Raw genomic sequence first — 12207 nt, 5'->3', positions numbered from 1 at the left:
TTAAGCAACCTTCCTATGACAGAGACAGAAGTGTGCACAGAAGGTGGTTAAAGTGCTCACAGCTTTTTGCTGTGCTTCTCTCTAACCTCCATGGGACTGCCCAGCCAAGGGACTACTTTCTGCAACAGAATGGCACCAGGCACATCACCGCAAGGAGGAGCAAGTCCATGCCCTGTTGCGTCCTTTAAGATTTGGAGTTTTGGGGTGCCCAGGTGGCTCAGTTAAGCATCCGACTTCGTCTCAGATCGTGATCTCGCAGTCCGTGAGTTTAACCCCCGTGTTGGGCTCTGTGCTGACAGCTCAGAGCCTGGATCCTGCTCCAGACTTTGTGACTCCCCCTCTCTCTCTGCCCCTTCTGAGCTCATGCTCTGTCTCTCTTTCTCAAAAATAAATAAATATTTAAAAATTTGTTTAATTAAAAAAAGTAAGAAGATTTGCAATATTGAATCTCAGTTCTGTGCCAAAGATGAAACACAGAAGAGCTAGATGCTGGGCATGTCCACGGCCCAGGCATAGAAGGGTTGAGGGCAGGGATCTGATGGAAGCCTGGGACACAGAAGGGGAGAATGTACACTTGTGAGGGCTTCCTGAACAGCAGCAGGTGCAAGCTTTCCTTCCCAGGGACCAGAGAGCAGGTGAAGCCATCTTTTCCCACCCACCAGCATGGTCAGACTTCAGCAAGCAACATAGTGCTGCCAGTAGAGGCCGGAGCCACATACATCAAAACTCACTTTTCTGTGCCCTGTAGGGAAATCTTTACAAGAGCCGGTCTGATTGTTAGACAGCGCAGCTGGCCTCTCCCCCAGAGGACCAATAAAGGACCCCCACATGCACCAAGTCTACTGATCATAGAGTGCTCCAAAGCGTCAGCTTCAGTTCTGGTGGAAATAAGATCAGGCTTTTTTTCTTTCTTTTCTTTTTGAATCAGGATTATAATTTCTTTGTTCATTTGTTTTTTGTTTGTTTCTTTCCTTTTCTCGTTTTTTTGGATCTTTTTTTTTTTTTGCTTTATTTTTCTGTGGAATCTTTTTTTTTTTTTTGTCCATTTTATTTTTGTCCATTTTTGTTGTTGTTATTGTTATTCTTTTTCCTGCTCTAGTTTTTGTAGAAGACTTTTCTTTCCTTTTTTTAATCAGGCTTATTATAACAAATGAATCAAAGCACACCTTGTTAATGGTCCAAACACTCCCCACTACAAGCAAAGAGGAACTCTGCAAAGGACTGACCTGGGGAAAAGAACAGCCAAATCACAATAGCAGAGTGCACAGGGTATATACCAGAAACACTTCTTAAAGCGCCAGGCCCTGGACAGTGTATATTCCCCTTCTTAATATAGCATTACACTCAGGAGCAGAAAACAAAACAAGTTTTTATATACCATGTAAAAGACAGAAACCTAGACAAAATGTTAAGACAGAAGAATTCTATTCCCAAGAAAGATCAGGAAGAAACTAAAACCAGGGATTTGCCTAAAACAGATATAAGTGATATACCTGAACAAGAATTTAGAACAATAGTGATAAGAACACCAGCTAGTTGAAAAAAATCATAGAAGACTCCAGAGAAACCCTTGCAGTAGAGATAAAAGACCTAAAAACTACTCAGGCCGAAATAAAAATGCTATAACTGAGATGCAAATCCTACTGGATATAATTACAATGAGAATGGAAGATGCAGAGAATCAGATAGGTAAACAGAAGATAAAATTATGGAAAAGAACCAAGCTAAAAAGGAGAGGTCAAGAAATAAGTGACTCTCTAAAATGCAGTAAGATTTGTATCATAGGAGTCCCAGAAGAAGAGCTGGAAAAAGGGATAGAAAGTTTATTTGACCAAATTATGGCTTAGAACTTCCATAATCTGGGGAAGAAAACAGGCATTATTCAAGTATAAGAGACAAAGAGAACTCCCCTTGAAATCAACAAAAAAAGGTCAACACCAAAACATACATTATAGTGAAACTTAGAAAATAAAAAGATAAAGAGAGAACTCTGAAAGTAGCTAGGGACAAAAGGTCCTTAACAGACAAAGGTAGACACACATAAGGTGAGCAGCAGACCTATCCACAGAAGCTTGTCAAACCAGAAGGGAGTAGCATGATACACATAACATGCTAAAGGGGAAAAATATGCAACCAAAACAATACTTTATCCAGCAACGATATCATTGAGAATAGAAGGAGAGATAAGGAGTTTCTAAGACAAGCAAAAACTAAAGTTCTTGAACACTAACCAGCTCTGCAAGGATTATTAAAGGGGACCCTTGGAGCGGGAAAGAGACCAAAAGCAACAAGGACTAGAAAGGAACAGAGACAATCTATAGGCACGGTGACTTTACAGGGAATACAAAAGCACTAAATTCATATCTATCAATAGTTATTCTGAATATAAATGGACTAAATTCTCCAATCAAAAGACACAGCATATCAGAATGGACAAAAACAACAAGACCCAACTATATGCGCTTACAAGAGACTTATTTTACACCCAAAGACACCTTCAATTTGAAAGTGTGGGGGAGGGGGGATGGAGAACCATTTATCATGCTAATGGATATCAAAAGAAAGCTGGAGTAACCATACTTAGACAAACTAGATTTTGAACAAAAGACTATATAAGAGATGAAGAAGGGCACTATGTCATAATAAAGGGGTATATCCAACCAGAAGATCTAACAATTGTAAATACTTATGCCCCTAAATTGAAAGCAGCCAAATGTATAAATGAATTAATAACAAAGAAATTCATCGATAATCACATAATAGCAGGGGATTTTAACACCCCACTTACAGCAATGGACAGATCATCTAAGGAGATCAACAAGCAAATAATGGCTTTGAATGACACACTGGACCAGATGGACTTAACATATATTCACAACATTTCACCCTAAAGCAGCAGAATACAAACTCTTTTTAAGTGCACATATTCTCCAGAATAGATTCACACTGGGTCACAAATCAGGCCTCAACCAGTACAAAAAGACTGAGATCATATCAGGCATATTTTCAGACCACAACGCTATGAAACTTGAAGTCACTCATGAGAAAAAATTTGGAAAGACCACCAATACATGGAAGTTAAAGAACATCTTATTAAAGAATGAATGGGTTAACCCAGAAAATTAAAGAAGAAATTAAAAAATACATGAAAGCCAAAGAAAATGAAAACATGATAGTCTAAAACCTTTGGGATGCAGCAAAGGTGGTCCTAAGAGGGAAGTATATAGCAATTCAGGCCTTCCTCAAAAAGGAAGCAAAGTCTCAAATACACAACCTAGCCTTACACCTAAAGGATGTGGAAAAATAACGGTAAATGAAGCCCAAAACCAGCAGAAAAAGGGAAATAATAAAATTTAGAGCTGAAATAAATCACATAGGAATAATTAAAAAAAAAAGGTAGAACAGATAGATAAAACTAATAGCTGGTTCTTGAACAGAACCATAACCAGTAAAGAAATTCAATCAGTAATCAAAAATCTCCCAACAGACAAGAGTCTAGGGCCAGATGACTTCCCAGGGAATTCTACCAAACATTTAAAGAAATACTACCTATTTTTTCAAAACCATTCTAAAAAACAGAAACAGAAGGAAAACTTCCAAACTCATTCTATGAGGCCAGTATTTCCTTGATTCCAAAACCAAAGAAGTCACTAAAAAGGAGAATTACAGACCAATATCCCTGATGTACATCAAAACAAAATTCTCTACAAGATACTAGCAAGTCCAAGAGTACATTAAAAGAATTATCATAAATCAATGTCATATATTAATAAAAGAAACGATAACCAAATGATCCTCTCAATAGATGCAGAAAAAGCATTTGACAAAATATAGCATCCTTTTATTCGTAAACACCCTCAAGAAAACAGGGATAAAAGGAATGTATCTCAACATCATAAAGGCCATAATAGAAAGACTAACAACTACTCTCATCTTCAGTGGGGAAATCCTGAGAGCTTTCTCCCTAACGTCAGGAACAAGAAAGGGCCATCCACTCTCACCAGTGTTGTTCAACATAGTACTAGAAATCCTAACCTCAGCTATCAGACAACAAAAAGAAAAGGCATTCAAACTGGCAAGGAAGAAGTCAAACTCTCACTCTCTGCAGATGACTTGATCCTTTATCTGGAAAACCTGAAAGACTCCACCAAAAAATTGCCAGAACTGATACACGAATTCAGCAAAGTGGCAGGATACAAAATCAATGTGCGAAAATTTGCTGCATTTTATACACCAATAATGAAGCAGCAGCAGGAGAAATTAAGGAATTGATCCCATTTACAACTGCACCAAAAACCTTAAGACTAGGAATAAATCCAACCAAAGAGGTAAAAGATCTGTACTATGAAAACTATAGAACACTTATGAAAGAAACTGAAGATGACACAAAGAAATGGAAGAACATTCCACGCTTATGAATCAGAAGAGCAAATATTGTTAAAATGTCTATACTACTGAAAGCATTCTACACATTCAGTGCAATCCCCAGTGTAAAATACCAGTGCAAATCCCCAGTGCAAAATACCACCAGCATTTTTCACATACCTAGAGCAAACAATCCTAAAATTTGTATGGAACCAGAGAAGAACCTGAATAAGCAAAGTTATGTTGAAAAAGAAAACCAAAGCTGAAGGCATCACAATTCCAGACTTCAAGTTACATCACAAAGCTGTAGTCATCAAGACAGTATAACACTGGCACAAAAACAGACACAGAGATCCACGGAACAGAATAGAAAACCCGGAAATACACTCACATCTATATGGTCAACTCATCTTCGACAAGGCAGGAAAGAATATCCAATGGGAAAGATAGTCTCTTCAACAAATAGTGTTGGGAAAACTGGACAGCAACATGCAAAGGAATGAAATTAAACCACTTTCTTATACCACACGCTAAAATAAATTCAAAATGGATCAAAGACCTAAATGTGAGACAGGAAACCATCAAAATCCTACAGGAGAGCACAGGCAACCGTCTTTTTGACCAGAGCTGTAGCAACTTCTTACTAGACACATCTCCAGAGGCCAGGAAAACAAAAGCAAACAAACATGAACTAGTGGGACTTCACCAGGATAAAAAGTTTCTGCACAGCTAGGAAACAATCCATAAAACTAAAAGGCAGCCTAGAGAATGGGAGAAGATATTTGCAAATGACATTATCTAGTAAAGAATTAGTATCCAAAACCTATAAAGAGCTTATCAAACACCCCCAAAAAACCAAAAAATCCAGTAAAGAAATAGGCAGAAGACATGAATAAATACTTCTCCGAAGAAGACATACAAATGGCTAACAGCCACATGAAAAAATGTTCAACATCACTCATCATCAAGAAAATACAAATCAAAACCACAATGAGATACCACCTCACAACTATTGGAATGGCTAAAATTAATAACTCAAATCAAGAGATACTGGCAAAGATGTGGGAAAAGGGGAACCTGCTTACCTGTTGGTGGGAATGCAAACTGGCGCAGGCATTCTGGAATACAGTATGGAGGTTCCTCAGAAAGTTAAAGCTAGAACCACGCTATGGTCCAACACTTACACTACTAGGTATTTATCTAAACGATACAAAAATACTGATTTGAAGGGGCACATGCACCCCAATATTTATAGCAGCACTATAAACAATAGTCACATTATGGAAAGAGACTAAATGTCCATCAACTGATAAATGGATAAAGAAGATCTGGTAAACACATACAATGAAATATTACCCAGCCATTAAAAAGAATGAAATCTTGCCACTGCAAGGACATGAATGGAACTACAGTATATTATGCTAAATGAAGCAAGTCAGTTAGAGAAAGACAAATATAATTTCACTCATATGTGTGTGGCATTTAGGAGACTAAACAGATTAACGTAGGGGAAGGGAAGGAAAATAAAATTAAGATAAAAATAGGGAGAGGCAAACCATAAGAGACTCTTAACTAAGGAGAACAAACTGAGGGGTGCTGGAGGGGAAGTAGGAGGGAGGATGGGCTAAACGGGCTAAGGAAGGCACTTGTAGGGATGAGCACTGGGTGTTATCTGTAAGTGATGAATAACTAAATTCTATTCCTGAAACCAATACTACACTGTATGTAACTAACTGGAATTACATATAATCAAAATAATTTACCGTATTAACAGAGTAGAGGAAAAATGCTGATTATCTCAACAGATGCAACAGCATATCTTCAATATTTATATCATGAAAACTGTAATATCTTAATGACAGAATCAAAGACTTGGAGAGATATGGTGTATATAGGTAGGACAACTCAGTATTGTTAAGATCTCAATTCTTCCCAAGTTGACCTATAGATCCAATAAAATCCTAATCAGAATCCCAGCTTTTTTTTTTTTTTTTTTTGTAGGAATTGACAAGGTGGTTCTAAAATGTATAAGGAAATAAATATTCCAGAATCACCAAAAACATTTTGAGTAAGACAAATTTGGAGGACTCGCTCCACCTGACTTCATGACTCATTATAAAGCTACAGGAACCAAAACTGTGTGTTTTTGGTATAAGGCAGACACAGACACCAGTGGAGTAAAAAGCCCAGAAATACACAACTACAGTCAAGTGATATTTGGACAACAGTGTCAAAGTAATTGCACAGCAACTGAAATCTTACACAACTTCAGAAAATAGTTTGGCATTTTCCTATAATGTTAAATATACAACTGCCATCTCAGTCAGCAATTTCATTCTTGGTATTTACCCAAGAGAGATAAAAACAAATATACATGAAGACTTGTACTCAAATGTTCATGGCAGCTTTGTTTATATTAGCACAAATGAAGAAAACAAAAACAAAGACAAAAAACAAATGTCTATCAATGGGTGAATAAACAGCAATACATCTGCTAAGTGAAATACTACTAAGCAACAAAAAGTAATGAACCTGGATGATACAATAACCTGGATGAATCTCAAAAATAATGAGTTAAGCAAATGAAACTATATCAAAGGAGTATATACAGAATTCCATTCACATAAACTTAAAAAAAAAAAAAAGACAAATTTAATGTGTGGTAGGTGACACAAAGGAAGTTAATGGTTGTCTTACATTGGTGGGGCAAAATTAAATGTGCAATGACACAAGGGAACATTGTAGAATTACATAATTGTTACAGATCTTGACAGTAGTGTGGGTGTGGGTGTGTGGGGGAGGAAACATGGGTATATAAATTTGTCCAAATTCATCAAAATGTATACTTAAAATGTATACATTTTACTTACCTATAAATAAAACTTCTGTACAGGTGACAAAAGGCCCTTGCATCACCCCTAATAGTTATCACAGTCCCAGAATACAGTTTACTCAGAAGACTTTTAAAAATATGATGTAAAAAACAGGAAGAAACAAAGGAAACAGTATGAACCATGAAGCCTGCACTATATAGACCCAGAAAAAGCCTCGGTAATACTTATGAAAATTTAAATTTCTTCAAAACTAAAATCAAAATCTTTTAAGTTTTATTTTGCTTGAGTTACCCAAAACAAATAACATGGAAAGTTAAACAGAAACCCCAAGAGTAATCTAAATCAATACTATAACATAGATTTTGTTCTAGTAGACACATATACTTAAATGTACATAACGACTTAACTCTGAGTTTAAAGAGTAAATCATCATGGCTCAATTGGACTAAATCACAAATTTCAAAGAAATTCAAAAAGGTATTCATGCAAACCAAAATTGGTTTTTTTTGTTCATTGCTTTAGCTTTCATGCGATTGAACTCATCTTACCTTACAAGAGAATCACTTCGTTTATCAGCTCTAACAAGGAGGACAACTTTCCATCTATGGAAGGCTCCTGGAGCACCAGTGCGTTTCAGCTCTTCACGCCATCTTTTAGGTGCAGATTGCATTTGAGGCGAATAATGAGAGTCTTTTTCAATTTTATAGCCCCATTCATAAGTTGTTTCATCAAGCCATCTGCCACTTTTGGCACTATGAATTATGTAGTCCTTAGTTAGTACCCACTTTCCTAGAAAGCAAATCAACTGTCAGTCACAAAATAATTTTGGTTCTAATGAATGGTAAACAATAAGGACTAAATATCAAATAAAGTTTGACCTTTTTCAACATGAGACCTTTAGGCTATGTTGCCAACACGATCTTTGAATTATGTTTGTTTCCCCAAATTTTTGGTAGAGGGTTACAATGTCACTGAACATTGTATGTAATTTTTCCCATAATAATTCTAAGTCTAAAAACATTACTGAAGAAAATACAAACCCAAGGCTTAATAAAATACATGTGGAATTAAATTATGTCTACTATTACTATTCACCAATTTGGCTGAGATTTATATTTTTCCTCCTATGCTAATAACTTTTGCAATGATGTTTACAGCAATGTTACATTTTGTAAAAGAAATTTACAAACACTCTTGCACCTTCTTTAACTGGGCATCAATAATTGTTTTCAACAGCATGGACAGTATAGGTTTTCATTTTCAGATATAAAAATAAATCCAAGTATCCTTTTGGTGAGTTACTCTAAAAAATAATAAATTTACTGGCATTATATATAATTTTTTTCTGAAAATTAGTGGACTGATGACATGCCAGATCAATCACAGTAAAAGAAACAATAAAAGGAACATCAAGGATGACAAAGATAGAAGGGAGGACACTAAATCCCAAGTTGGACTTACGGAATTAAAATCTTAGAAAAACAAAACAGCATGATCATTGCTTCATAGCATGGGTGGGAACAGAGGCAGTAGAAGGAGAACAAAGTCTCTTTTCAACGACAGATCAAAGAAAACTTGACTAGAACAGTTCACTGAAGCTTCAAGAAAAGCTTTTTTTTTTTTTTTTTTTTTTTGGCATTTTGTGCCTATTTTTTTGTTAATTTTTTTTTTTCTGACATAAAACATTTATGTAAGACACTAAGTCTTTGGTAAAGTTAAGGATTTATGCCTCTTTGATACATTTTCGTGTGTTACAAAGTTTTCCTTAGAAAAATAAAACAAAAAAATATTATAACATATTTTCAGAAAAATATCAGGAAAAACCACATTTGATATAATAAGCATACTATCTTTTGGTGATGAAGGTACTTGTTTTTTCACATGAAGATTTTCATTCAAGGAGGAAAGTAGTTAATTTACCTGCTGCACAAGCTGCTAAAAACTTTTCACTTTTACACAAGCGTTCAGCTATAAGATGTGTACAATTTTTGTATTTCTGGAAGAAAAAAATCCAAGTGAAGAAACGTTACTAAAGTAAGATTTCCTTTATAGCACATTTATTTTATTCTTATAATATCAGGAGGACATTTTGTCATTCTTAGGCCAATATTATTTTTCAATTCTATTTTAAATAGTTGGTAAGTTTCTGTACTCACCTCACTCTTAATAAAAGTGCAATCTAGTTTTAAAAGCAATTTGCCTAGAGCTTCCTTTTCTTCCATCTTAAATCCCGTCATCTGGATGATATGCTTTGGAGCACCATCTTCCATCTAACATATATACACATAAAGATAAAATATGTTAAAGATATTATTCACAGATTTGACATTATTTTTTTAACTATGAGTGCAAAAATAAAAAAAATAAAACTTAAACATAAAAAGAATTAAACATCTAAGGCTATATTGTCAATACCACTGTTAAGATTGCTTATGTTCAATAGAAATTGGTTTATAAAGTTATCTTCTCAAAATACAACTGTAAATAGATTTTTTTTTTCTATCTTGAACACTGAAAGTTTCCATCAGAACATCACTTGACACTAAACCACTGATGAATGAATACAATTCTTCAGAAGGGGATATTTAAACAATATTAGTATAATAAAACTAGCTTCGTTTTAAAAGCACTCTTTTTGTTAAGGTCTTATGCAACAAGTACAATATGGACAATGAAACCTAATCTTACCTTATAACAATTTTTAAGGTGCTTATGGATATATATTGAGAGTATGTGTAAGTAAGTAGAGATGATAAAACTTATGGTCCCACATCATTTACACCAAGTAACTTAGTATAGTAGGTACATATAATGAACCTGGATTCTATTCCCAATATACATTTCTTAACTCTGCTATATGTTAGTTTCATCACCTACAAAATAAACTGAAAAAAAAAATCAGTTTTCAAGTTTATTTTATTTTATTTTTTTTATGTTTATTTATTTTTGAGAGAGAGAGAGACAGAGCAGGGGAGGGGCAGAGAGAGAGGGAGACACAGAATCTGAAGCAGTCTCCAGGCTCTGAGCCATCAGCACAGAGCCCGATGTGGGGCTCGAAGTCACCAACTGTGAGGTCATGACCTGGGCCGAAGTCGGAGGCTTAACCAACTGAGCCACCCAGGCGCCCCTCAAATTTATTTTAATAGGAACCTTAATCTACATTTAAATGTTATTCATAAAACATTTTGTTTTTGAAGAGGCACATTTATTAAGCAAAAAAGATTACACCTCACTGTATTTTTATTTAAATGTTTTTTTAAAAAAGTTAATTTACTTATTTTGAGAGAGAGAGAGAGAGAGAGAGAGAGAACAAGCAGGGAAGGGTCAGGGAGAGAGAGGATCCCAGGCAGGCCCCGTGCTGCCAGCACTGAGACCAACGTGGGGCTTGAACTCAGAAACTCTGAGACCTTAGCTGAGATCAAGAGTCAGATGCTTTACCTGCTGAGACACTCAGGCGCCCTCACAGTATTTTTAATTAGAATACAGAATTTTGTTTGCTTACATGACATCAGAACTTCAGAACTAGATAGTATCATATAGAAAATCTACTTTCTCTTTATAGATGAAGAAAGCAGGGACTAGAGAAATTGGTAATTTTTCATTTCTCTAACAATTATGTCACTATGGCTCTAAATTAGTGTTTAATTAATGCCGTAGAGCAAAAGCAGCTGACCCTTTAAAGACAATTAAAAGGAAACTAAAAACTTATACCTGTTTGAGGCCGGGAATAGTAACAGACAGCTGGTGACAAGTGTTACACAGAACAAGACGAGTATAAACACAAGTGTTCTTTATAGAAAGTCTACTGTCAAAAGACCAAACATATATAGATACTAAATATATATAAACTATACATACATATATGTATTTAAGTAAAAGTTGAGATTCATTCTTGAGTAAAACCTGAAAGAAAGTCTCACTGTGAACAATTAAAAGCACTATTCAGGGTTATGAGTGAAGCTTCATTTTCTTTGCTTAAGGTTTCTAAGAGGAAGAACTTCAGCTGGAAATAAGCCTGGTTTCTCTCTACCCTTCATCACTCCTTGCTTTGGGAGGAGAAGTTACCTGAGAGAACTAACTGGATATGTATGCTTTGCTGGACCATCCTCTTGCAAAGACAAGTTCCTATTAATGCTTTCTGACATGTCCCAAGAAACTGCCAGTAGTAATCCTGCAGTGTGGTGGGTAAATGAATTCTGAGATTATGTATTAAGAAGCACACTTGAGTTACACAAAGCTAACTCTTCCAAACCAATTTTTAATCAGTAAAAAAGCTGGTATTTTGGCCCCAAAATAATGAATTTTCTTATTTCTCTAGTGGCTCCAAAAGAGGGAAAGGGATGTAATGCATTAACCCTTTAAAATCCTAAAAATCAAGATACTTAACATAAAGAACGTGTCTCTAAGGATAAGGTTCCTCAATGAAACATTTTTTTTAAAGTTAAAAGGTTCTGGTACAAAATTGTAAAATGCACAAAACAGGGCTTGTTATCATATGAAAAACCACTCATGAAAATACAACCAACTAAGTAAATTATAAGTGGCTTCTTGCAGAAGGAACTCCTTATAAATCTCTTTAACCATGTTTATGGGATATATGACATAGCTGCTGAGTGATAATATCCACTTATATAGACTGGTAATATATAAAAACTTTACAAAGAATATGCTCTGCTGCTTGAAACAATGACTCAGTTTGATGCAGAACACATTAACACATGTAGAATAAAGCCACAAGTGTATTACAAGGCATATGACCACAAGTAGGGAGAAATGCTGCTTCTATTAATTCTATGGATATAAATAAATCCTTCAGGCAAATTTCCTTTAAAAATTTGATAGGTCCTCCTTGAAAAAGAAAGCAAAGCTGGAGGCTTCACAGTTCCCGACTTAAGTTATATTACAAAGCTGTAGTGATCAAAACAGTATAGTACTGGCACAAAAATAGACACATCAGTGGAACAGACTAGAAAGTCAGAAATGAATCAACAAATATATGGTCAACTAA

At 35.4% G+C, this 12207-nt stretch overlaps 1 protein-coding gene across 3 annotated transcripts in view; it reads right to left on the bottom strand.

Annotated features, from left to right (window-relative positions):
• Positions 1 to 12207, bottom strand: part of SLF1 (SMC5-SMC6 complex localization factor 1) — an 85056-nt gene that overhangs the window by 60674 nt on the left and 12175 nt on the right. For all 3 annotated transcript variants that reach the window (XM_047877394.1, XM_047877413.1, XM_047877403.1), the window contains exons 2-4: positions 9356 to 9469; positions 9120 to 9195; positions 7748 to 7988 (exon numbers count right to left, since the gene is read on the bottom strand). In XM_047877394.1, the coding sequence (XP_047733350.1) occupies positions 7748 to 7988; positions 9120 to 9195; positions 9356 to 9469 (431 nt within the window). The remainder of the gene's footprint in view (positions 1 to 7747; positions 7989 to 9119; positions 9196 to 9355; positions 9470 to 12207) is intronic.

The sequence above is a fragment of the Prionailurus viverrinus genome, chromosome A1, assembly GCF_022837055.1.
Source record: "Prionailurus viverrinus isolate Anna chromosome A1, UM_Priviv_1.0, whole genome shotgun sequence".
NCBI lineage: Eukaryota > Metazoa > Chordata > Mammalia > Carnivora > Felidae > Prionailurus > Prionailurus viverrinus.
This window is presented reverse-complemented; position numbering and strand designations above follow the sequence as displayed.